The sequence below is a fragment of the Leptodactylus fuscus genome, chromosome 2 (genome assembly GCF_031893055.1).
Source record: "Leptodactylus fuscus isolate aLepFus1 chromosome 2, aLepFus1.hap2, whole genome shotgun sequence".
NCBI classification, from domain to species: domain Eukaryota; kingdom Metazoa; phylum Chordata; class Amphibia; order Anura; family Leptodactylidae; genus Leptodactylus; species Leptodactylus fuscus.
Window position 1 is genome coordinate 212,529,257 of NC_134266.1, and position 26,252 is coordinate 212,555,508.

The 26,252-nt window shown below is 44.7% G+C and overlaps 1 protein-coding gene across 2 annotated transcripts; it reads left to right on the plus strand.

Moving 5' to 3' along the window:
• The first annotated feature begins 712 nt into the window (after positions 1-712).
• On the plus strand, positions 713-25,730 carry SERP2 (stress associated endoplasmic reticulum protein family member 2). Of its 2 annotated transcripts, none has more exons than XM_075262841.1 (3): positions 713-874; positions 18,113-18,210; positions 25,217-25,730. In XM_075262841.1, exons 1-3 carry the CDS (start codon positions 791-793, stop codon positions 25,260-25,262), a joined length of 228 nt encoding a protein of 75 aa, XP_075118942.1. In that variant the 5' UTR covers positions 713-790; the 3' UTR covers positions 25,263-25,730. The 2 variants fall into 2 exon arrangements, with proteins under 2 accessions (XP_075118942.1, XP_075118943.1); XM_075262842.1 differs by having other exon boundaries at positions 18,113-18,185.
• The last annotated feature ends 522 nt before the right edge of the window (positions 25,731-26,252 follow it).

Consider the following 26,252-nt stretch of genomic DNA (forward strand, 5'->3'; position numbering starts at 1 on the left):
CTACACTACGACCCCCTGGAAGTGTAGGCCACATCGCTGCTCCTGCCGTCCGTAAGGACGCCGGCTCCCGGAACAGGTAGGCCGCAGTCCGTGGGCCTCTCTCCTGCGCTGAGCACGTCCCCCCTGTGTCCGAGGGACCGCCACTCCAGTCCTGACGCCAGATGCAGAGTTAAGGGTGGGAGGAGGCACCCCTTCCTCTGTGCATCTTTGCTGGGCGCCCGGACCCGGAGGGTCCCCTCGGGGGCTCCTTACTTGCCGCTGCACCGCCAACCCATGCTTGCGGGAGTAACGCTCCGGCGGCCTTGACCGCCGAGCACGTGGAACAGGTGGGGAAGCGGAGCCCTCACCCATGGGTCGTCTGAGGGCCTCCACTAGTCAGGTCTCCAGAAGCTGTCCTCCATGTACTGCCTCTGCTGTCCGGACCATTTTTATTATGGCCTCTAAGTCTGCCACTTCGATGATTGACAGCTGCTGAGCTCTGCTATGGCTGTGCTCGCCTTCCTGCACTGACCCCTGCTCCCCCCTCCTCCTGCATTTTAACCCCTCCGTCTCCTCCCACACTACACAAACACTTTTGTTAACCCTTCCGTCCCTAATCCTCCCCCCTTTCATGTGGGCTGCATTCCCCATTGTCTGCAGCCCTCTCTTGTAAAGCACAGCCGGCACTATGAGGCAGGATCTGCCGGCAGGGGGAGCTCTCATGTGCGGTCTCCAGGAATCGCTCTGGCTACGGCACTGTTCAGCACACCCGTTATCTGCACACTAGCCGGCCTCGCTTCCCGTAGAGACTATGGTGGCTAAGCAGAGGATCCGGATGGCAAATGAGAAACACAGCAAAAACATCACACAGAGAGGAAACGTGGCTAAGACCCTGGTGAGAAATGGGGGCTGCCGGCATCATGTGACTGATGTGGGTGCACGCTGGGTGCTGTGTGGTGTGTGCCAGGCTTTGTGTGCATTGTGTCCGCAGGTCACACTATAGGGTGCAGGGTGAGCTGCGGTACCGGATCCTAGAGATAGGGGTGGGGGTGGCTGCCTGGAGGCAGCATGAATGCACTCATATGACAGGGCTGTCATCAGATGGCTGGCCAGCTGTTCACTCAGCCTGCAGGTGCAGTCATGGCATTGGCTGTGATGGGACTTGTAGTTCCACAGCCGACAGAGCTACAGGTTTCCCAATTCTGATAGAGTGTGTATTGATTTTACAAGTGTAGTAGGTGGATCCATTACAGAAATAATGCATGGTGTGCCTCATGGGAGCCCGCACACTATTCATTAGGATCTGCAGCCTGTGTGTCCAGTATCCTCTGTATATACGTATATCACATGGGGGAGCCGTAGGAATCCATATTATAATAATGTCATTGTTACCCATAGCAACCAGTCTGAGTTAGGCCTCATTCACACAGTGTGGCATCCGTGTTATGGCCTTAATATTCATCCTATGGTGATCTCTGTCCGGTTCAGTAGAAACCTGGAAGGTCCAGACCTGACGGCCATAATAAAGATGCTAAAAAGTAGTTCACACATGTGGAATTATTTTACGCCACAGATTCCATGTGTTACTTATAGATTTCATGTGGATTTGGGTTTCCTACAATGTTGCGGTTGTATATTACATCCTTAGGCTGTATTCACACAGAGTAACGCCAGGCGTTTTTTTTGTGTTTTTTGCACATAGCGCCGCGTTAACGCCGGGCAACGCCACCGCAAAATAGCACGGCGTATACGCGGCGTTAACACGGCGCTATGTGCAAAAAACACACAAAAAACGCCTGGCGTTACTCTGTGTGAATACAGCCTTAGGGTGCATTCACACGGAGTAACGTGCCGCGTGATGTGGCATGTATATGGCGTGTGAGACTTTGCATGCCGTAAAAGCTCCCATTGATCTCAATGGGAGCCTGGATCGTATACGCCGCGTTATTTTGCGGCCGTGATTTTGCGGGCCACGTGCATCACGCAGCACGTTACTCTGTGTGAATGCACCCTTAGGGTGAAATCCTAATTGAAATCTGTCTCATCTGCTAGAAAACCTATGGTACACAATGACAGTACTGTGTACGCGCAATGTGATGGTAAACTTCATTTTAGGGAATGGAAGATGAGAATCGCGTCTGATGAAACAAAATGTCTCTAGATTTAAATGGCCATTACATGGCCATACACTTATGATAGCTGTAGGGTGAAGCTTCATTGGGCCATCTTGCCCACTTGGTCAGTAGGTGCAGGTATGCTACATTGGGTGGTTGAGAAAGATGCCACCAGACAATTGCTTATTTCCCTGGAAACTAAGGGATTGTGCAATTGAAGCTCATTACTTTCCATGGGAGAGTTGGGAGGCCCCCATACATATTAGATGGTCAGCATCACCTGTCTGCAGGTTCAGCCAATACATTTCTATTTTGTAAGGCCAGCTTTAGGCTAAGCGCCCACGTTGCAGAAACACAACGTTTTTGTTGCAGATTCTGAGTCAAAGTCAGAAGTGGAATGGAAAAGACAGAGGAAGTTCTTAGACATTTCCCATGTGTTATATCCACTCCTGACTTTTTTGCTCTAAAAAATGCAGCAAAATCTGCAACAAAAAAGACTGCGTTTCTGTAATGTGGGGCTTTAGTTTTAGTCTGTTATTACCTTGAGACATCTCTTAGTCTAGTGTTTGATTGGGTTTTTTGTGTAATATTTTTGTTTTATATACTTATAGGGGTTTCCAAGACTAGTGTTCGTCATTTCATTCTTCGGGCCCGCTTGGGGTCCTGCAAACAGGGTTTCCGCAGGTAACACTTTTTAAGCTGATAGCGTTTACGTTTTTGGGTCCAGAAGAATGGAACCCCAAATGCTAGTTTGAACCTAGCGTGATCAGTATCAGATTGGTAGAGGTCTGATACCCAGCACCTCCACCGATCAGCTGTCTGGCGCACAGTGTGATTGCTCTGTACACTATGTAGTGCCGTGTTGGGCTAGTCTTCCTACAAGGTTGCTTTATTTGCCTTGAAAACAGCATAGTATCTTTCAAGTGTGTGTAATAGATTATCCATTTTCACCTTATAACCCATAGCTGGCAGTCACCTTTCTAGTCCACAGTGGAGGAATCAAACCTGATCTATGGCTGTTATGGGCTGCGGAGCCATATTTCCTCATACAGTCAGTTCTTATTTCTTAAAAGCATCATTTGGTTCAGCTAATACCCTTTAAGATGTGCTATGTGAGTGTGCAGAGATAGTGGGATTCCTGGATCAAGACCTCAATATGTTAGTCAAAGCTAAAAGATACAACACGCCTGGATCTCTGCTCCATTTAGATCTATAGCCGTATTGGATTTTACTGAGTGTTGTCTGATGTCTAGTTTCAGCATAGAGACGTTGGGCAGGAACGTTTTATCTCCCTTGGTAATAACAATGAAATGTATTTGCAGGGCCCTCAGTAATTCGCTTTATATTGGAAAACAATGACTAGAGATGAGCGAATACTAAAATGTTCGAGGTTCGAAATTCGATTCGAACAGCCGCTCAATGTTCGTGTGTTCGAACGGGTTTTGAACCCCATTATAGTCTATGGGGAACAGATGCTCGTTAAGGGGGAAACCCAAATCCGTGTCTGGAGGGTCACCAAGTCCACTAAGACAACCCAGGAAATGATGCCAACACCTCTGGAATGACACTGGGACAGCAGGGGAAGCATGTCTGGGGGCATCTAACACACCAAAGACCCTCTATTACCCCAACATCACAGCTTAACAACTACACACTTTACACACTCAATACCACCTCTCTGACAGTAGGAAAACACCTTGAAACATGTGTATTTGGCACTTGCAGTGAGGAGAGCTTGTCACCAGCAGTGAATTTGGCCCTTGTAGTAAGTTGAGATTGGCACCAACATTTGTTTTGAAAATCAGGGTGGATTGAGCCTCTAACCAGCAGAGTTTGGGCAAATTCATGGTGGAGGGAGCCTCTAAAAACCCCAGTTTGGACCAATTCATGGTGGAGGGAGCCTCTAAAAACCCCAGTTTGGACCAATTCATGGTGGAGGGAGCCTCTAAAAACCCCAGTTTGGACCAATTCATGATGGAGGGAGCCTCTAAACAGCCCAGTTTGGGCAAATTCATGGTGGAGGGAGCCTCTAAAAACCCCCAGTTTGGACCAATTCATGGTGGAGGGAGCCTCTAAAAACCCCAGTTTGGACCAATTCATGGTGGAGGGAGCCTCTAAACAGCCCAGTTTGGGCAAATTCATGGTGGAGGGAGCCTCTAAAAACCCCAGTTTGGGCAAATTCATGGTGGAGGGAGCCTCTAAAAACCCCAGTTTGGACCAATTCATGGTGGAGGGAGCCTCTAAAAACCCCAGTTTGGACCAATTCATGGTGGAGGGAGCCTCTAAAAAACCCCAGTTTGGACCAATTCATGATGGAGGGAGCCTCTAAACAGCCCAGTTTGGGCAAATTCATGGTGGAGGGAGCCTCTAAAAACCCCCAGTTTGGACCAATTCATGGTGGAGGGAGCCTCTAAAAACCCCAGTTTGGACCAATTCATGGTGGAGGGAGCCTCTAAAAACCCCAGTTTGGACCAATTCATGGTGGAGGGAGCCTCTAAACAGCCCAGTTTGGACCAATTCATGGTGGAGGGAGCCTCTAAAAACCCCAGTTTGGACCAATTCATGGTGGAGGGAGCCTCTAAACAGCCCAGTTTGGGCAAATTCATGGTGGAGGGAGCCTCTAAAAACCCCCAGTTTGGACCAATTCATGGTGGAGGGAGCCTCTAAAAACCCCAGTTTGGACCAATTCATGGTGGAGGGAGCCTCTAAACAGCCCAGTTTGGGCAAATTCATGGTGGAGGGAGCCTCTAAACAGCCCAGTTTGGGCAAATTCATGGTGGAGGGAGCCTCTAAAAACCCCAGTTTGGACCAATTCATGGTGGAGGGAGCCTCTAAAAACCCCAGTTTGGACCAATTCATGGTGGAGGGAGCCTCTAAAAACCCCAGTTTGGACCAATTCATGATGGAGGGAGCCTCTAAACAGCCCAGTTTGGGCAAATTCATGGTGGAGGGAGCCTCTAAAAACCCCCAGTTTGGACCAATTCATGGTGGAGGGAGCCTCTAAAAACCCCAGTTTGGACCAATTCATGGTGGAGGGAGCCTCTAAAAACCCCAGTTTGGACCAATTCATGGTGGAGGGAGCCTCTAAACAGCCCAGTTTGGGCAAATTCATGGTGGAGGGAGCCTCTAAAAACCCCCAGTTTGGACCAATTCATGGTGGAGGGAGCCTCTAAAAACCCCAGTTTGGACCAATTCATGGTGGAGGGAGCCTCTAAAAACCCCCAGTTTGGACCAATTCATGGTGGAGGGAGCCTCTAAAAACCCCAGTTTGGACCAATTCATGGTGGAGGGAGCCTCTAAACAGCCCAGTTTGGGCAAATTCATGGTGGAGGGAGCCTCTAAACAGCCCAGTTTGGGCAAATTCATGGTGGAGGGAGCCTCTAAAACCCCCAGTTTGGACCAATTCATGGTGGAGGGAGCCTCTAAAAACCCCAGTTTGGACCAATTCATGGTGGAGTGAGCCTCTAAAAACCCCAGTTTGGACCAATTCATGATGGAGGGAGCCTCTAAACAGCCCAGTTTGGGCAAATTCATGGTGGAGGGAGCCTCTAAAAACCCCCAGTTTGGACCAATTCATGGTGGAGGGAGCCTCTAAACAGCTCAGTTTGGGCAAATTCATGGTGGAGGGAGCCTCTAAACAGCCCAGTTTGGGCAAATTCATGGTGGAGGGAGCCTCTAAAAACCCCAGTTTGGACCAATTCATGGTGGAGGGAGCCTCTAAAAACCCCAGTTTGGACCAATTCATGGTGGAGGGAGCCTCTAAAAACCCCAGTTTGGACCAATTCATGGTGGAGGGAGCCTCTAAAAACCCCAGTTTGGACCAATTCATGATGGAGGAAGCCTCTAAACAGCCCAGTTTGGGCAAATTCATGGTGGAGGGAGCCTCTAAAAACCCCCAGTTTGGACCAATTCATGGTGGAGGGAGCCTCTAAACAGCTCAGTTTGGGCAAATTCATGGTGGAGGGAGCCTCTAAACAGCCCAGTTTGGGCAAATTCATGGTGGAGGGAGCCTCTAAAAACCCCAGTTTGGACCAATTCATGGTGGAGGGAGCCTCTAAAAACCCCAGTTTGGACCAATTCATGGTGGAGGGAGCCTCTAAACAGCACAGTTTGGACCAATTCATGGTGGAGGGAGCCTCTAAAAACCCCAGTTTGGACCAATTCATGGTGGAGGGAGCCTCTAAACAGCCCAGTTTGGGCAAATTCATGGTGGAGGGAGCCTCTAACCAGCCCAGTTTGGACCAATTCATGGTGGAGGGAGCCTCTAAAAACCCCAGTTTGGACCAATTCATGATGGAGGGAGCCTCTAAACAGCCCAGTTTGGACCAATTCATGGTGGAGAGAGCCTCTAAAAACCCCAGTTTGGACCAATTCATGGTGGAGGGAGCCTCTAAACAGGCCAGTTTGGGCAAATTCATGGTGGAGGGAGCCTCTAAACAGCCCAGTTTGGGCAAATTCATGGTGGAGGGAGCCTCTAACCAGCCCAGTTTGGACCAATTCATGGTGGAGGGAGCCTCTAAAAACCCCAGTTTGGACCAATTCATGGTGGAGGGAGCCTCTAAACAGCCCAGTTTGGACCAATTCATGGTGGAGGGAGCCTCTAAAAACCCCAGTTTGGACCAATTCATGGTGGAGGGAGCCGCTAAACAGCCCAGTTTGGACCAATTCATGGTGGAGGGAGCCTCTAACCAGCAGAGTTGGTGGAAATCAGGGTGGAGGGAGCCTCTAACCAGCAGAGTTGTGGGAAAGCAGGGTGGAGGGAGCCTCTAACCAGCAGAGTTGGTGGAAATCAGGGTGGAGGGAGCCTCTAACCAGCAGAGTTGTGGGAAAGCAGGGTGGAGGGAGCCTCTAACCAGCAGAGTTGTGGGAAAGCAGGGTGGAGGGAGCCTCTAACCAGCAGAGTTGTGGGAAAGCAGGGTGGAGGGAGCCTCTAACCAGCAGAGTTGGTGGAAATCAGGGTGGAGGGAGCCTCTAACCAGCAGAGTTGGGGGAAATCAGGGTGGAGGGAGCCTAGTATTAGCAGAATTGTGCAACGCTTATGGTGGATGAGTATGAGGATGCGGAGGAATTGGAGAGGTTGAGTACAGACATGGAGTTTCATGTTGGGGTGCTTTACACAGGTGGGCACAAAAATGAAGGCTCTATCCAGTGGTGGTTCATTTTTATCAAAGTGAGCCGGTCGGCACTCTCAGCTGACAGACGGGTGCGCTTGTCAGTGATGATGCCACCGGCTGCACTGAACACCCTCTCAGATAGGACGCTGGCGGCAGGACAGGACAGCACCTCCAAGGCATATAGGGCAAGTTCAAGCCACAGGTCCAACTTCGACACCCAATACGTGTAGGGCGCAGAGGGGTCGGAGAGGACAGGGCTGTGGTCGGAAAGGTATTCCCGCAACATGCGCCTATACTTCTCACGCCTGGTGACACTAGGACCCTCCGTGGCGGCACTTTGGCGAGGGGGTGCCATCAAGGTGTCCCAGACCTTAGACAGTGTGCCCCTCGTTTGTGTGGACCGGTGAGAACTTGGTTGCCTACTGGAGGAACTGCCCTCCCTGCCGCCAATGTCACATGCTGGAAACATCTCCATCATATTCTGCACCAATTGCCTGTGGCAAGCATTGATGCGATTGGCCCTCCCCTCTACCGGAATAAAAGACGAGATGTTGTTTTTATACCGGGGGTCAAGGATAGCAAAGATCCAGTACTGGTTGTCCTCCATGATTTTGACAATACGCTTGTCGGTTGTAAAGCACCCCAACATGAACTCAGCCATGTCTGCCACAGTGTTAGTTGGCATGACTCCTCTGGCCCCACCGGAAAGTTCAATCTCCATTTCCTCCTCATCCTCCATGTCTACCCATCCGCGCTGCAACAATGGGACGATTCGAAGTTGCCCGGAAGCCTCCTGTATCACCATCACATCATCGGACAACTCTTCTTCCTCCTCCTCCTCCTCCTCCTCCTCCTCCATTAAACGCAGTGAAGCGGACAGATGTGTGGACCTACTCTCCAGCTGTGACGGATCGGATGCTATCCCTAACTCCTCTGTGTGATCTGAGTTATCCCTGATGTCAATCAGGGATTCTCTCAGAACACACAAGAGCGGGATTGTAAGGCTCACCATCGCATCCTCAGAGCTCACCCTCCTTGTGGACTCCTCAAAGACCCGTAGGATGTCACAAAGGTCTCTCATCCATGGCCACTCATGGATGTGAAACTGAGGCAGCTGACTTTGTGGCACCCTAGGGTTTTGTAGCTGGTATTCCATCAAAGGTCTCTGCTGCTCAACCACTCTATTCAACATCTGAAACGTTGAGTTCCAGCGTGTGGCGACGTCGCACAAAAGCCGGTGTTGTGGCACATGCAGGCGTTGCTGGAGAGATTTTAAGCTAGCAGCGGCTACTGTCGACTTGCGAAAGTGGGCGCACATGCGCCGCACTTTCACCAGTAGCTCTGGAACATTGGGGTAGCTCTTTAGGAAACGTTGCACCACTAGGTTGAAGACGTGGGCCAGGCATGGAACATGTTGGAGTCCGGCAAGCTCCAGAGCTGCTACCAGGTTCCGGCCGTTATCACAAACGACCATGCCTGGGCCCAGGTGCAGCGGCTCAAACCATATTGCCGTCTCATCGAGGAGGGCATCCCTCACCTCGGAGGCAGTGTGCTGTCTGTCCCCCAAGCTGATCAGCTTCAGCACAGCCTGCTGACGTCTACCAACGCCAGTGCTGCAACGTTTCCAACTCGTAGCTGGGGTCAATCTAACAGCGGAGGAGGAGGCGGTGGCAGAGGAGGAGGCGGTGGCGGAGGAGGAGGCGGTAGAGGAGGAGGAGGAGGGGGGTGTTCTTCTCGTGTCCCTGCCAGGAATGTTAGGCGGGGAGACGAGGTACACCGGGCCAGTTTGGGAAGCAGTCCCAGCCTCAACTACATTCACCCAGTGTGCCGTCAGTGAAATGTAGCGTCCCTGTCCGCATGCACTTGTCCACGCGTCGGTGGTCAAGTGGACCTTTGTGCAAAGCGCGGAACTAAGGGCCCGCCTGATGTTGAGTGACACGTGCTGGTGCAAGGCGGGGACGGCATACCGGGAGAAGTAGTGACGGCTAGGGACGGCATAGCGAGGTGCCACAGTTGCCATCAGGTCCAGGAAGGCGGGAGTTTCAACAAGCCGGAACGCCAACATCTCCTGGGCCAGCAGTTTAGCGATGTTGGCGTTCAAGGCTTGCGCGTGTGGGTGGTTAGCAGTGTATTTCTGCCGCCGCTCCAATGTCTGAGAGATGGTGGGTTGTTGTAAAGAAGCGCCTGATGGTGCCTTTGATGGTGCAGGAGAAGGAGATAAGACAGGAACAGGGGAGGATGAGGGAGAAGTCAACAAAGTGGCGGAGGCAGATGAAGTGGTGTCCTGGCTCGTCCTCTGGAGTGCATCGCCAGCACAGTCAGCAGTGGCAGTGGCAGAGGCAGTGGCAGTGGCGTGAACGGCAGGCGGCCTTTGTCCTGCCGTTGCTGCCTGCCACTGATTCCAGTGCTTGGATTCCAAATGACGGCGCATTGAAGTGGTGGACAGGTTGCTCTTCTCAGAGCCCCTAATCAATTTCGAGAGGCAAATTGTGCAGACAACACTATATCTGTCCTCGGCGCATTCCTTGAAAAAACTCCACACCTTCGAGAAACGTGCCCTCGAGGTGGGAGTTTTTCGGGGCTGGGTACGAACTGGAACATCTTGGGAGATTCCGGGTGTGGCCTGGCTTCGCCTAAGCTGCTGACCTCTGCCTCTAGCTACCCTTTTTGGTGCTGCACCTGCCTCAACATCCACACTACTTTCCCCGCTTGACATCCCCCCTGTCCAGGTCGGGTCAGTGTCCTCATCATCCACCACTTCCTCTTCCAACTCCTGTCTCATCTCCTCCTCCCGCACAATGCGCCGGTCAACTGGATGCCCTGACGGCAACTGCGTCACATCATCGTCGATGAGGGTGGGTTGCTGGTCATCCACCACCAAATCGAACGGAGATGGAGGAGACTCTAGTGTTTGAGCATCTGGACACAGATGCTCCTCTGTTAGGTTCGTGGAATCGTGACGTGGAGAGGCAGGTTGAGGGACAATGAAAGGAGCGGAGAACAGCTCTGGGGAGCAGGGACAGTTGGGGTTATTGTTCTGTGAAGCTTAGGAATTTTGGGAGGAAGGAGGACAAGACTGTTGGGTAATAGGAGGAGAGGAGGCAGAGTCTGACTGGCTGCTGGACAATGTGCTGTAAGCGTTCTCTGACAGCCATTGCAAGACCTGTTCCTGGTTCTTGGGCCTACTAAGGTTTGTACCCTGCAGTTTAGTTAATGTGGCAAGCAACCCTGGCACTGTGGAGTGGCGCAATGCTTGCTGCCCCACAGGAGTAGGCACGGGACGCCCTGTGGCTTCACTGCTACCTTGCTCCCCAGAACCATTCCCCCGACCTCGCCCACGGCCTCGTCCACGTCCCTTTCCGGGAGCCTTGCGCATTTTGAATTCCCAGTTAGAAATTGGCACTATATACCAGTAGCAAAAATTGTGGGTGCACGTAACCCCAATATATTCTTTGAATTCCCAGTCAGACAATGGCACTATATACCAGTAGCAAGAAATGAGGGTATTTATAACCCCAATATATTCTTTGAATTACCAGTCAGAAACTGGCACTATATGGCAGTAGCAAGAAATGAGGGTATTTATAACCCCAATATATTCTTTGAATTCCCAGTCAGACAATGGCACTATATACCAGTAGCAAGAAATGAGGGTATTTGTAACCCCAATATATTCTTTGAATTCCCAGTCAGACAATGGCACTATATACCAGTAGCAAGAAATGAGGGTATTTGTAACCCCAATATATTCTTTGAATTCCCAGTCAGACAATGGCACTATATACCAGTAGCAAAAATTGTGGGTGCACGTAACCCCAATATATTCTTTGAATTCCCAGTCAGAAACTGGCACTATATGGCAGTAGCAAGAAATGAGGGTATTTGTAACCCCAATATATTCTTTGAATTCCCAGTCAGACAATGGCACTATATACCAGTAGCAAGAAATGAGGGTATTTATAACCCCAATATATTCTTTGAATTCCCAGTCAGACAATGGCACTATATACCAGTAGCAAAAATTGTGGGTGCACGTAACCCCAATATATTCTTTGAATTCCCAGTCAGACAATGGCACTATATGGCAGTAGCAAAAATAGTGGGTGTATATAGCCCCAATTCTATTGCTAGGGGACTTGCAGTGTATTTCTGGGGTGAAGGTGGGGGGGCACACCGTTGGAACGGGTATCGGGGGTATATATCGGGTATACGGGAATACACTGTCAGTGTATTCCATTCAGGATCCTGGGAAAGCTGGGTTGCGGCGATTGAGCCCGTCAGTGCCACGTTACACTGACAAGCTTCTCCCTGGAATTGAAGTTATATGTAAGCCCAATATATTCTTTGAATTCCCAGTGAGACAATGGCACTATATGGCAGTAGCAAAAATAGTGGGTGTATATAGCCCCAATTCTATTGCTAGGGGACTTGCAGGGTATTTCTGGGGTGAAGGTGGGGGGGCACACCGTTGGAACGGGTATCGGGGGTATATATCGGGTATACGGGAATACACTGACAGTGTATTCCATTCAGGATCCTGGGAAAGCTGGGTTGCGGCGATTGAGCCCGTCAGTGCCACGTTACACTGACAAGCTTCTCCCTGGAATTTAGCTCTTACAAGAGCTGTTGTGGTTGTCTTCTCCTTCCTATCCTAGCCTGTCCCTGCCTACCCAGAATCTAAGCCCTAGCTAGCTGGACGGAAACCTCCGTCCTCGGTGAATTGCAAGCTCAGAATGACGCGAACCTGGGCGGCGCTGTTCTTTTAAATTAGAGGTCACATGTTTTCGGCAGCCAATGGGTTTTGCCTACTTTTCTCAACGTCACCGGTGTCGTAGTTCCTGTCCCACCTACCCTGCGCTGTTATTGGAGCAAAAAAGGCGCCAGGGAAGGTGGGAGGGGAATCGAGTAATGGCGCACTTTACCACGCGGTGTTCGATTCGATTCGAACATGCCGAACAGCCTAATATCCGATCGAACATGAGTTCGATAGAACACTGTTCGCTCATCTCTAACAATGACCTAAAAAGGTTTCGTCCACACCAGGCATTTAGACAGCAACAAGTGAGACAGGACAACATATAAAGACAATAAAGCATGCAATAAAAAAGACAGGCTATTTCTCCTATTGTGCTTATATCATTCCAGTAATAGAATCTTGTCGATACCGCTGACAAAACTTTATTAGTTTCAACAAGTAAAAACTCTTTACATTTTACAGTCACACTGCTGTTTACTACCATGTAGTCATTTTATAACTTAGTAATACCTGTTCTGGAGCCCTGATATTTGCAACATTTTAAGGCAGTATTTCCCAAACTTTTCAGACTCTGGGCACCCCCACAAAACAATTTTTATCAAAGACAAAAAATGACTGTTTAGATATGTTTTTTTTTTTTTCCTTTTCTTTTTTTTAACTCAGTTTTTGAATTTACAGTTGGAACATAAATTTGTTTAGAAAAGTTCACTGATAATGTCTAGAGATGAGCGAGTACTGTTCGGATCAGCCGATCCGAACAGCACGCTACATAGAAATGAATGGAAGCACCTGGTACTTCTGCTTGGACGTAGCCGGCCGCTTAACCCCCCGCGTGCCGGCTACGTCCTTTCATTTCTATGCGAGCGTGCTGTTCGGATCGGCTGATCCGAACAGTACTCGCTCATCTCTAATAATGTCCCCAGTGGCTCCCACATTCTAGTTGTGGCATATAAAAAAGAAAAAAAAAAAGGAACACTTGCGCATCTTTGTTCCCTGGGAGCTCTGCTGCTCTTGTCTGAAGCTCAATGCACTGGGTATTCACCAGGCATCACTAGCAGATGTCTGAGTGTCAGAGCAGAAATAGCCTCCTGCTCTAACCTTCTTGTGATAGAAGATGTGCACCCTTTTCTCTTCGGACTGCTGTGGCATCTCTGCCACATATCAAAAGAAAGCATTGATGAAGGTATGTCACCTAGGAAACGATCATTATCAAGGATGATGGGGCTACTGCCCCCTGTAGGTTCACTTACTCCAAGTTACACTGATGCATACCTTGATTTTAAAGGGAACACTGTCATGGCAAAATAAACACAGTGGAAACTGCACTTATTCTTCTTAATGATTGTGTTATAACAATTACAACGTTTCGGGTTAGACACCCTTCGTCAGGCAAGTACAAATAAGTTAGAAGTTTATAGGTAGTGATCAGTCGGTGGTTATTAGATGAGTTGCTTGGTTTTGAGCCCAGTTGCTATATTATGTGGAGCAGTTAGTCATACACCAGAAGTATAGGCCTTGAGACAGATGTTTTCAGGCAATGTCCTGTCAAGTTTGGGTAGGTAGCCAATTTGCATTTTCAGGTAATGACCAGAGTTTGGTGTATTGCTGTAGCAGGGTTTGATTTATCCTCGGTCTAGGCTGTGAGTTAAACATACAAACTCCTGGATTTGGACCCAGGACTCCAGCACTACAAGGAAACAGTTCTAACCACTGAGACATGACTAATATGGCTACTTGTGGCAATGTGTATATTTAAGCAGAATATGGTCCAGGGGCACAATTAAAGGGTTTTTCCCACAAAAGAAAGTTATCCTTAGGATAACTTAGGATAGGGCATAACTTGCAGAGTGAGAGTTGGACTGCTCAGACCCCCACTGATCAGGAAAAATTGGGATAAAGGTCTTGAATAGTGTGGTGGTCAGGGAACGTGCACACCACTACATTAAAGGGATTCTATCAGTAGAATCCCATTTTTCTGACTAACATGTAGGAATAGCCTTAAGAAAGGCTATTCTTCTCCTACCTTTAGAAGTATTCTCCGCCCCGCTGTTCGGTAGATATTCCCAGTTTTCTTTGGTATGTAAATGAGTCTCCTGTGCTGCGAGAAAACTCTCCAGCGATGGCCTCTGTCTTCTTCTGGCACACCTCTCCGTGTAAGCGGCCACAAGAAAATGGTCATAGACACGCAAAGCCAACTGTGCATGCGTCACATTTAAATCTAGAAGAAACTATCGGAAGAAGACATCGCGGGGAGGCGTGCCTGAGGAAGACAGGGACTGTTGCTGGAGAGTTTTCTCGCAGCACAGGGGACGCCCCCAGTGCTGTTTGAGCGCAGGGGACCAACCCTAGTGCTGCGAGAAAACGTATTTACATACTGAAGAATATTTACCGAACAGCGGGGTGGAAAAGACATCTAAAGGTAGGAGAAGAATAGCCTTAAAAATGGGATTCTAATGATAGAATCCCTTTAATTTAATTTCAGTGGGTGTGCCAGAGATAGGGGTGGTGAGCACACTGCCCAATCACCACTCCATTCAGGATAGGAGATGAAAGTTTCCCCTTCTACTGATCAGTGGGGTCTGAGCTGTTGGACCCCCACTAATTTGCAAGTTATTTCCTATCCTATAGATAGTGGATAAGGCCTTATGCACACAACCAGTGTGCAGGTCAAGGTTCTGCCAATGAGTGGTCTGATGCTCCACCCTGACCCAATAATTATAAAGTGGGTCCTATCCTGCTGCATGGCATCAGAACATAGACCCCCCTCCCACTGATGTCGATGAGAGACAGATGGCACTCATATCATCCGAGTGCATTTTGCTATGAAATCTGCTATAAAAGCCCCACTCAGCCTATACAAAGTCATATACATGTGGCCTAACTATTGTGTGAAATTCCCTTTAGTGTAAGGCCCACGTAGCGTCCTACAACAAAAAAGAGCCGTGGGAAAAAATGAGTTTTTTCCATAGCACTATTCACAGAAAGTCGGCAGAGGTTTTGATGGTTTTGGAAATTGCAGCATGTCCATTGCATGTATCTTTACACAATGTGGAGATAGGATTCACTAGAATCCCTTCCACTTTGCTGTGACTTGAAAAAAAATTGAGGCATTTACGCCACGTGGGGCCCCAGTCTCAAGCAGTACAGATGCCTTGACCTGCTTAACAAGCTCCATCATATGTATAGAGCATTACTCTGACACATACAGCATCCGATAGAGTGTGCCACAATGTGTCCTGTCAGATGCATACAGAACATGACCGTAAATAGGCTCCACGCATCACTATGGCAGGCCTATTACAGCCAAGGGCATTAGGCCTTTCATTAGTCTACAAGTGAGATCCAGATTACAGCCTGTCATGGATTGGCCTATGGCCTGAATCCTGTTGGATCACTTCAGCAACCAAAACCATGAGAAATTGTGTGCTGAATTTCAGTGGTCCTCAGCCTTTGCCTTTACATTTATTTCTTAATATACATCATTGCAGCATTTTTAGGCTATATTCACATGTGCGTTATAGGTTCTGTTGGGAGGCTCTGCCACAAATTCTGTCTAAAGTTGTGGACAAAAGGTACCGCATGCAGTACCCATTGGGCTCCATTGTGATCAATGGGATATATCAGAATCTATTTGTTTCTGTCATATGACAGATTCGTCTCCATGGGGATTTCCATTTTCGCAGTTCCTACAATGGAACAGAAAAACCGAAATCCCGATGGAGACGTGAATAATTGTATCGCTTTCTTATGCTTATTCTTATTGCTTCTTTTCTTTTGCTATCAGCCCTTCCTTTCAGATTATTATTACATAGCCAGTTGACCATTAAGACTAAGTTCACACATGAATTACGTGTGGCGTAACTTGGTCCGGAAAAAAGAACGCTAGCGGTCTCCATAGATCACCATTGTGAGGGGGCGGATTATGACGTGGATTCTGCGCCCCTCTGTGCCTGTGTGAACGGACCCTAAGATATATTTGTGTCATTTACATGTTCTATCCATATTGGAGTTATAATACATTTGTATAAGTATAACCAAGGCTGTGGAGTTGGGGCCTGTTTTTGTTAGTGTTAGGAAAAGAGCTACCATTTCCAAAACTAGCTTCAAAATAAAATGATGAATTATTGTACATTATATTATACAGTTATTGATATTGTATTAGATATAATTTGGTTAGATGTATAGTTTATTCCATATTTATTCTCCTAGGAATAAGAATTAGAAGAGCTTTACTGCTGCTGCCTGACCATGGCTGTACGCCATTTATGAAGGAGCTGGAGTAAGATATGGGCTGTGGAAAAATAGAGGAATCTTAGTCTGTTGGTTTGGCCTACCAACTCTACAGTCATTCTTAGAACTACAAATATGTTGGTGTATTTTTAAAGGGGCTCTTCATGATTTTATGAAATTTATCGGATAGGCCGTAAATATCTGATCAATGGGGGTCGACCTATATCTCCCAAATGGATTATGTGTTCGGAGGGCCTCTAGCAGGTCTGTGTGCTATACAGTGCACAGAGCCGGAAGACGTTGGCTTTCTACCTTTCATAGTGGGAGCCGAGGTGCAGTACTTGCACCTGACTATTATAAAGGTCGCTGTTTTTTGTAAGGGGGCCAGCTGTCGACCAGGCACCAATCAGATATTTATGACCTATCCTTCATAAAAAAAATAAATAATTCTTGAACATCTCTTTTGAATTGAACATTTTTGGATTATCTTTTAGAGGGTGGCAATAGTTATATAACGGAATATTACTTGTAATATCACATTTTGTATTTTATTAATAAATTATTTTTATTTGCTTGTTTGTTCATGTGTAAAATAAACATTATTGCGGTGTGATTTGTAACTGTTGATAAATCATATGTCCAGTCTCCTTTTCTATAGCAATACGTAATGTGATTTGTACCCTAGTATCAGTAAAACATTCAACTGACTGCAAGTCCTCAAGTTGTTGTCCTCCTTTGTCAAGTTGTTAAACATTATAGCCATCCATTTAGAGAAGACCTTTCACCATCTCTATCAAATCCAACTTATTGCATCCTTCAATAGGTGCAGCTGCACTGATTCTGGCACAGTTAGGATTTTTTCTCTAGCCCCCACCATTCCTGAGCAATCATTGCTATTAGTTTCAGCACAGTTATGCTGTGTACTCTCAAGTGAGCGGTCCCTGTCTGTCTGCTGTAGTCCAAGACCGCCCACCTGACAGTAGAGAGCATATGCTGAGAGTAACAGAAATGATTGCTAAAGAATGGTGGGGGCTAGAGAGAAAATTCCAACTGTGCAAGAATCAGTGGAATAGGGACTATTGAAGGATGCAAAGAGGTGGAATTGGTGAAAGGTCCTCTTTTATGGCTATATTTGTCTGAAGGAAAACTGGAGGATGATCATTATAGATTACAAGAAATAACGTTCACTTTTTCAGATGTGAATGGTCTGGTTTTACAGTTCTATTGAGCAGAGATGATGTGTTATTGTATGTATAGATAAGTGAGAACTGAGATCTCATGGCTATTATAGATCTGTAGATACTTCTTATGGTGCTTTTCCGAGAAAAAAGATTTTTACATGTTCTATTGTATGATGAATTGTGGCAGTTTTTTGCTTTATATGACATACAAAGAAACATGTAAAGATTTCATACAGAATCCGTTCTGCAAAATTCTGCTTCTATTTAAAACTGAGCCCATAGAGTTACAGTACAGATCCATAGCAGTCTTCTTAATACAGCCACGTGCAAAAACACTAAAGCTGTGTTTCTACTCTAGTGTATCGCACCACCAGGTCGTGATCTGAACAGATTCCTCAGAGAGAACACCTGTACCAATACACGTGCAATTCTATGATTTTGAAACATGACCGGTTGGGGGTATTTAGCGATAGGAGTTAAGAAATCCAGCTGGACAGGAGATGTAATGGGGCCTTTGGTTACAGCTTTCTCACGAACAACTATAGATAGTTGAATACAATTATTAACAACTTGACAGAAGAAGGCGAATGGTTTTCTATTTACTGGGTGTTTGCCAGAAGAAGTGATGATCAATACATACATAATGGTAGTATAGTAGACATGTTTAACACTTTGTATGACATAGACAGTCATTTTTACACTCAAATTAAATTGTAAATTCTTTTTTCCACATTTTAGAGACCACAAGAAGAGAAATATCCTGTAGGACCTTGGCTACTGGCACTGTTTGTTTTTGTTGTCTGTGGATCAGGTATGAACATCAAGCAAATACAGACGTAAGAACAATGTAGAATAAGCATTAGCTGTCAGTGGTAATTGACTTTCCAAACCATATCATATATCTGAGACCATCAGCTAAATAAGGTTATCGTACGTGTGACAGCAGAAATATGGGTATGGTGGTTCCCATCTCTTGCTTCCCAGTAAATTATTCCAAACTATTATCTTGTTCATTCAGACTTGGAATATATACATGTGATGATAATTTTATACATTTATGCTTTGTTTTTGAGTTCCCCTTTATATAAAGACTGAAACTTTACTCTGTGGGACATTCTGTGCTTAGGGTTGAGCTGATGTAAAGTGAGCAAATATGGTGACTGCAGTAATGTACAGTATATCCTATATAGAATTCTGCTGTGTATGACAGGACATCATAAAAACATTGATGGGGTTAAGCTATACCCAACAGGAGGCTTAAAAACGTTTGTGTATGGGAGCCTGTGACAGCATGCAAATTGGTCTTTGGTCCGCTTTCTCTTACAGTTGTGCTAAAAAGTTTACATACCCCGGCAGAGTTTTTTTTTTTTTTAACAAAATATGAGTGATACCACAAAATTTTTTTCTCCACTCATGGTTAGTGGTTGGTTGGAGCCATTTATTGTCAAATTTCTTTGTTTTTTCTTTTTAAATCATAATGACAACCAAAAACATCAAAATGACCCTTTTCAAAAGTTCACATACCCTGGTGATTTTGGCCTGATAACATGCCCAGAAGTTGACACAAAGGGGTTTGGATGGCTACTAAAGGTGACTTTCTGGGATCCAGACAGACTGTTGCTTCTATCTTCCAGCTACTGATATTTCTGGAGTTTGAGTCATGGGGAAAGCAAAGGTACTGTCACCGGATCTACGGGAAAAGGTGGTTGAACTGTATAAAACAGGAAAGGGATACAAAAAGATATCCAAGGAATTGATAATGCCAGACAGCAGTGTTCACACTGTGATTAACAAATGGAAACTCAGGGGCTCTGTAAAAAACAAACCACGGTCAAGTAGACCAACCAAAATTTCGACCACAACTGCCCGGAAAATTGTTGGGGATGCAAAGAAAAACCCAGACATAACATCAGCTGAATCCAGGACTCTGAAAACTATCGGTGTGGCTGTTTCAAGATGCACAATAAGGAGGCACTGGAAGAAAAATGGGCTGCATGGTCAAGTGGCCAGAAGAAAGCCATTACTGCGCAAATGCCACAAAGATTCTCACTTTCAATATGCCAAGCAGTACAGAGACAAGCCTGAAAACTTCTGGAACAAGGTAATTTGGAGTGATGAGACAAAAATCGAACTTTTTGCCCACAAGCATATACATTACATTTGGAGAGGTGTCAACAAGGCCTATGATGAAAGGAACACCATTCCTACTGTAAAGCACAGAGGTGGATCACTGATGATGTGTGAGCTTCAAAGGCACAGGAAACTTGGTCAAAGTAGAAGGAAAGTTGAATGCAGCAGGTTATCAGCAAATACTGGAAACTGAAAATTTGCACTCATCAGCCAGGAATCTGCGCATGGGACATACTTGGACGTTCCAACATGACAACGATACAAAACACAAGTCCAAGTCGACCTGTCATTGACTATAGCAGAAGAAGGTTCTGGAGTGTCCATCTCAGTCTCCTGACCTCAATATCATTGAGCCACTCTGGGGAGATCTCAAACGCACAGAACATGCAAGACAGCCCCAGAATTTACAGGAACAAGAAGAATGGGCAGCTTTACCATCTGAGAAAATAAAGATCCTCATCCACAACTACCACAAAAGACTTTAAGCTGTCATTGATGTTAGAGGGGGGAATACATGGTATTAAGAACTGGGGTATGTGAACTTTTGAACAGGGTCATTATGATTTAAAAAGAGAAAACACAGAAGTTTGACAATAAATGGCTTCACCCGACCACTAACCATGAGTGGAGAAAAAGTTTTTGTGTTCTCATTCATATTCTCTGAAAAAAAAGGCCAAAAGACAAAAAAAATCCACCGGGGTATGTAAACTTTTTAGCACAACTTTATATTTAGAAAAATGTACAATGGACAAAGACGTGAATGGAAAATGAAATACATTAGTTCAATCTACCCTGAGCATGTCTGTTTATAGGACATAGCAGACAAAATAGTACTGGAAAAGATTCATAAAAACTACAGTATCTGTAACAAGTAAGAGTAAATGTTGCAGGGTTTTATCTTCTGGGCAGAACTACACAGAAAATCTGAAGTGGTTGCATAGTGAGTATATACTTGGAAGGAATTACTCCAGGAGATGTTTCTGACATTGAATCACTCCTTGTATGGAGTATGTATGGAGTGTGTCAATTCATCCAATAACAGTAGTTTAGATCTTCTCCCAAACATTGCCATTTTCACTGTGGCATTCTATGTAGACTAAGACGTTTTAGTGGCTTGTAATCCAAGAATAATATCAGTTTCCAAAGTTGTATGACTTTACAGATAACTCTACTTATACTAGAAGATCTTGCTGACATCATTTTATGTCAAAGCAGCATTTATCAGGGACCCGCAGGAGATGTAAGCAGAGATCTTGATTCTACTTTGTTTCTTATATTGAACCATATATAGCATATAATAAACATATATCAATAACTTTGACTGTGTGTTTGGAGGCATGTTACTATTAATGAAAATACCCCTTTAATTATACTATGTATTTGGTATTCAAGGGAATGGTGGTATGGATTGACCAGATTTCTGGTGTAAATGATGATAAATGGGCTGGGCAGAGCTGACAACCCCTCTTTAGGAAAGCGGCGAAGGCAATGCAGATTTTAAAAAGGCACAATTAAAATTGTGACACTTCATGCCTTGTAGGCCAGAAAAGTAGTGTATAAGACATAATAAATGTGCCCTAATATTTTTAGCATACAATTGTAACCAGTTTAGCAAACTGAACATACAATGCTTAGCCAGAGAGCTTAGGGCTGAGTTCAAATGGGTTTTTTTGGTCAGGATTTTGATGCAGAATCTGCGTCAAAATCCTGCTCAAAAAATGCCTCCCATTGAAATCAATGGGAGCCAGTCATTGCCGACTGCACTGGCATCCAGACGCAGCTAGCCGTTTTTTGGTCCAGAATCTGAGGCGACTTCTGCGTCAAATTCCAGACCAAAAAACCCCATCTGAATTCAGCCTAACAAACCAGAATGTTCTCTACATCTCTTTACCTATGTCAGGTTGGGCACCAGGTGAGGGTCTGTTATTTTTCAGGTGTTACTGTATGTACCTCTTAGGACCCCTAAAAAACTCCTGTTATTATAGGAAGTAATTTAAAGCTTCTAGCAGCTGTTTCTGAGGTATACGTGGAAGGATTTGCTATATGTATATTAGTTATCTAATTATGTTTCTTTAATTGTCATATTTTCACATTTTGGAAACAATTACTATGGTTTTAACTTACAATGGTCATAGTGAAAACAATTCATATTGGAACTTGATGGACACCGTATACTTTCTCCTGTGTAAGATCCACTCCTGGATTTATCGCACAAATGCTTATCCACAGTACTACCATACATAGTACTGTGTTACAGTGGTCTCAGGATATGTATGGGTGTAAATATGCTGTAGAGGGAATCATATGTAACAATTGTGAGAAAGTGGTCATTTTGTATGGGAAACCGGTTATAGAAGACCCATTCTCCCAATCGGTGAGGGTCCCAGAGTTGAGAATTATTAAGTTCTCTACTCTATCATGTACAGTTGGTCAGTAGATTTTATTTGTCTAGCTGGTTCTTTTTATGTAAAAGGGTTGTTCTTAAAACAAAAATGGATAAAAGGTTGGGAATTGTATAAAGTAAAAAACAAACATATTGACTACACACTGGCATAATAAGCATATCAGTAGAAAACAAGGCAAGTAGGCAGTGGTAAATTTCTTGGCACATTGGCTGCCTGAGACCTGTGATATCATACAGATGAATGAATGCCCAATATAACTGCCACAGATGTTTACATGCTGAATGAGCTTGTACATTACAGTCCGTATACATGCCAGGTACATGTCACATTAGAGCAGATAGCTTCCCTGAACAATCTATGCAATGTTCACGGTCCAAAAGTGCTGCAATATGACAGCTAACTGCTATAAAAGCTCATGCCAAGTGCAGATTTATCCAGCATGTAGCTGCCAGGTCTTTCTATTGTTGCTACACTGCCTCGACTCAATATCATTTATCAGATCACTGCATTTTAATGAGACCTGCCAAACTCTATATGTTCTCAAAGTCCATGATTTTCCACAAAGGCTGGAGACTTCTATATTTTTTTTCAGCCCCTGATGATCTACAGTGTCAGTAATATTGTGTTGCTGAGCTACATCTGTGGACATATTATCCTTGTGTATACTGGTTTATAGTCAGTATGAGAGTGAGTCGCCAGTTGTCTCTGGGCTGTGCCGCCATCCAGGTTATGTGCTACTGAGTGTGGAGGAGAGGAATAGAGGGGAGTGGCAGCGATACAAGGGGACATATGGGAATTGTAGTTTGGCAAGCTGCCAAGCCAGCCTAGCTGTTAGGTTTCTGAACATGAAGTAAACAGTAGAGGCGTGGGCATATGATGGAAAGACGACACCATTATAGTGACAATGTGGCTTTATACATATCTAAAAAATTCATCATTTAAGTCAAAATCATACTGAGGAAAGAGCCCCTTTAATATAGCATGTGAGGGAGCGGCACAATATATACAATATAGAGAGCTGTGTGTAGGTGAACCTATCGTAGGAGAGGGGGCATTCATGGACTATAATGGAGTCCAGAAAAATGCAAAGAGAAAAGTCCTGTGGAAGTCAACTGTGTTCAGGGACGGAAACCTGGATGTCGTTAAAACACTAGTGTGAATGTAGCCTAAGGTTGTACAATCAGTTTATGGCAGTAACAGATTAAACAGAATAATAGTAGCACCGCTCCAGTCCTTTAATGGGGTGTTTCAGTTCATTTTTTCAACCATTAGGGAGGCTTAAAATAATAAATAGTTCATATTCATCGCTATATACGGCTGGGGATCCAATTGAGAGTCTTCATTTGGGTTCTCAGGTTTCCTGACCTTTAGCCTGAACACGTCAGTGACGCTTTGTTCAAATGAAGAATGGCCGCTAAGCAGTTCTAAGCCATCCAGGCCAGGACATATGCACTTGACAAAGAACCTTTATCTGGTCGGGTTGGTCCAATTCCTGCTGCTATATATTTCGTCTTCGGGACGTCCGTCAGCTGCTGCCTCTCCCCTGGTCGACCTTCCCAGGATTATATGTGTTGTTGCCTTTGGGTTGTTGTGATGCTCTCACCCCCCCCCCCCCCCCTATGAGGTACTAAACCGCCAAGTGGGTGTGCTCAGGTCTTTCTCCATCCAACAGTACATTCACAGTTATGGAGAGTGACAATACAGGACAAACAAAAGACGCTAGGCCTGTTGTTGTTGTTAGGATTGCTGTATGTTCCAATCTTTTGTGAATTATGTGTGTGTTACGCAGTACAGATGTGCACAGCCTTTTAATAGTGCTGATGATGCTCATTATAAATATTACCTTCTGTGTATTATACATGTTAGCTTTACCACACCGAGAGATAGACGCAGAGAATATCAAGATGAACATCTGTGTATAGACGGGTGGTCATTACTGATATATACACAATTAAATATGCTGTATATAGAGATTATAGTAGTAATGTATTCCTGCCAGGATCTCGTCTTTGCTTTGTGAATAGGAAACTGACTAGTCTGTACATTTACTAGCCCTATATGTGTAACTTCTCCACACTCTCCAACTATGACAAAGACTGGACGGCAGACTATTAATCCTGATATACTGCAGAGGGATAACAGAGCCAGAATGCTCATTTTTAATGCCAAAACCAGGAGTGGATTTATAAAAAAAAAAAAAAAAAAAAAAAAAAAAGGAAAACAGAAATACCATCTGTCCTTTAAAGGTTCTCACCCTTTCTGATTCAGTCATAGGTTTGGTTTCAAAAACTATATTAAAAAAAAAAAACAATCAATTGATCATCCCACATCATTGCTGCCACTTGACCATTCATGTGATGTCAAGATCACGGTTCTAGCTGTATTATTTCCAGAAATATTAGAAGTTGTTATATCTCTTGAAATAATACACATACAATGTCATCTTTTATATGACACCAGCACATTTTATAGTGATAGTGCTAGATGAAGGGAAATAAGCGGAGGAAGAATCTTTATCTAATAAAGCACATTACAAAGTTTTTGATTTTCACCTGTATTATTGATATTATGAAATTAATAATAAAAGGTACACTTTACAATTCCTATTGAATATGGATATGCTGTGGATATCTATGGATATGCTGTGTAAACAACGAGAGGAATGATTACACATAGCAGGAAAACAAAGCAGCATTGTTAAAGCAATATATTTAGGAAAACTCTTTGATTTACCTAAGTTATCAGTATAGATAAGATCCTTGAGATGGGAATACCCCTTTTAAGTTGTCATAGTCTTTAAATGGCATATTTAAAGTTAATCTAGAAACAGAAGATAGATGTGTTGTTCCTGCCTTATCATTGTAACAAAGACACACTGTTGCCTACCTTAGATCATTCAATGTTGCATGAAATATCCTTTTTGGCTCTTTCATGTTTATGCTACCAGGGCTGTGGAGTCGGAGTCAAGGTTACTGACACCAATTCAATATAAAATGATTATTTGTGAATATATTGTACAATAATTAATAACATATGTTTAATTAAATACAAGGTTTAATATTTACTTTTAATCAAATTCAGTCACCGACTTTTCGTGGATTAGAGGATCTTTATTGCTTTTGGATCACCATGGCTATCAGCCATTTATGAAGGAGTTGCAGTCATTGGTTTGGCCTATTGACTCCACCGCCCTGTATGGCACCATCAGTTCTTGTACAGGTTGTTTTAATGACCCTTGTAGTTTTCTGTTTGTGATCTCAGTTTGCCTTCTACTCTTGAAGATTTTCTTGTATGTGCTCTCTTCCAGCTATTTTTCAAATTATCCAGAGCATCAGGATGGGTATGTGAGGTGAGAGAAAAGAAAAAACTAGACGTCTGGACATTTGCCTTATGTTAGCAGTCATAGCGGACAAAGCCACAGCTGTGAGTTGGTGGACGTCTTGAGAATCCATTAATTATTTTGTGCCTACGGAGTTTACCTTGAAGAATGAAAAGTCGGAGGATCCTGTCCTTAATTTTGCTGATCTTAACGTTCAGCAACTGCTCCAAGGAAGGACTTATTTCTTTTCTAAACATGTGTCATCTGAAGCGTATCAGTTGACTTTTGCCATATTATTTATTTATTTATTATTTATTTTTTTGTTTTTATCTATTTATTAAATATGTATGAGGAGGTTTGTGGCCAGTATGTTAAATGACTACAATAGGGTATGTTCATGCAGTGTGGCCAAGAATACGCAAAAATTATCAGAATGCTGCCTTAGAAGACAAAAAATAATGCAGCACGGCATATCCCTCACTTGAAGGCGTGAGAAAAGCGGTCACAGGGTTTTGTGTAGAAGCAGCTCTAGAAGTTTATCTTTGTACTAGAACTTTAAGAAAAAAGTGCTGCAAAAACATCATAAAACCTCATGTATTTAACACATGTGAACATACTCTGTAATGTTTTAGGTGTTGAAGTTTGAATAAAAAACACTTTGTTGGTTTTATGTTGTTAATTACTTATTAGACAGTGGTTACAATGTTGTTCATTACATTCCAAGATATAGTAGATATATAAATATCCAGGCTGAATCCTCATACCACACCATCAAACTCAACCTGAAATCACACCTCAGGGAAAGAGCGGTGTATTTATATCAGGCTGTAAACAGCACAGAGCTGGGACTCTCTCTTGGGCTGTTTACTGGAAAGTTTCCTAACACACTCGTTGTGTTTCAGATAAACAACAGGAGTATTGCTTTATTATTCAATTTTCCTACCACATTATTGGATTATGGTTTCATGTAACATCTGCGCAATGCATATGTGGTCACGTTCATAACAACACTCTGGCTTTCATT

What these genes read in the sequence shown, in the direction of transcription:
- SERP2 (XM_075262841.1), top strand. Translation starts at nt 791, where the DNA reads ATGGTGGCTAAGCAGAGGATCCGGATGGCAAATGAGAAACACAGCAAA. An exon ending in GAAACGTGGCTAAGACCCTG is followed by an intron (nt 875 to 18,112) that starts GTGAGAAATGGG and finishes TCCACATTTTAG; the next exon opens with AGACCACAAGAAGAGAAATA. An exon ending in AACATCAAGCAAATACAGAC is followed by an intron (nt 18,211 to 25,216) that starts GTAAGAACAATG and finishes GCTCTCTTCCAG; the next exon opens with CTATTTTTCAAATTATCCAG.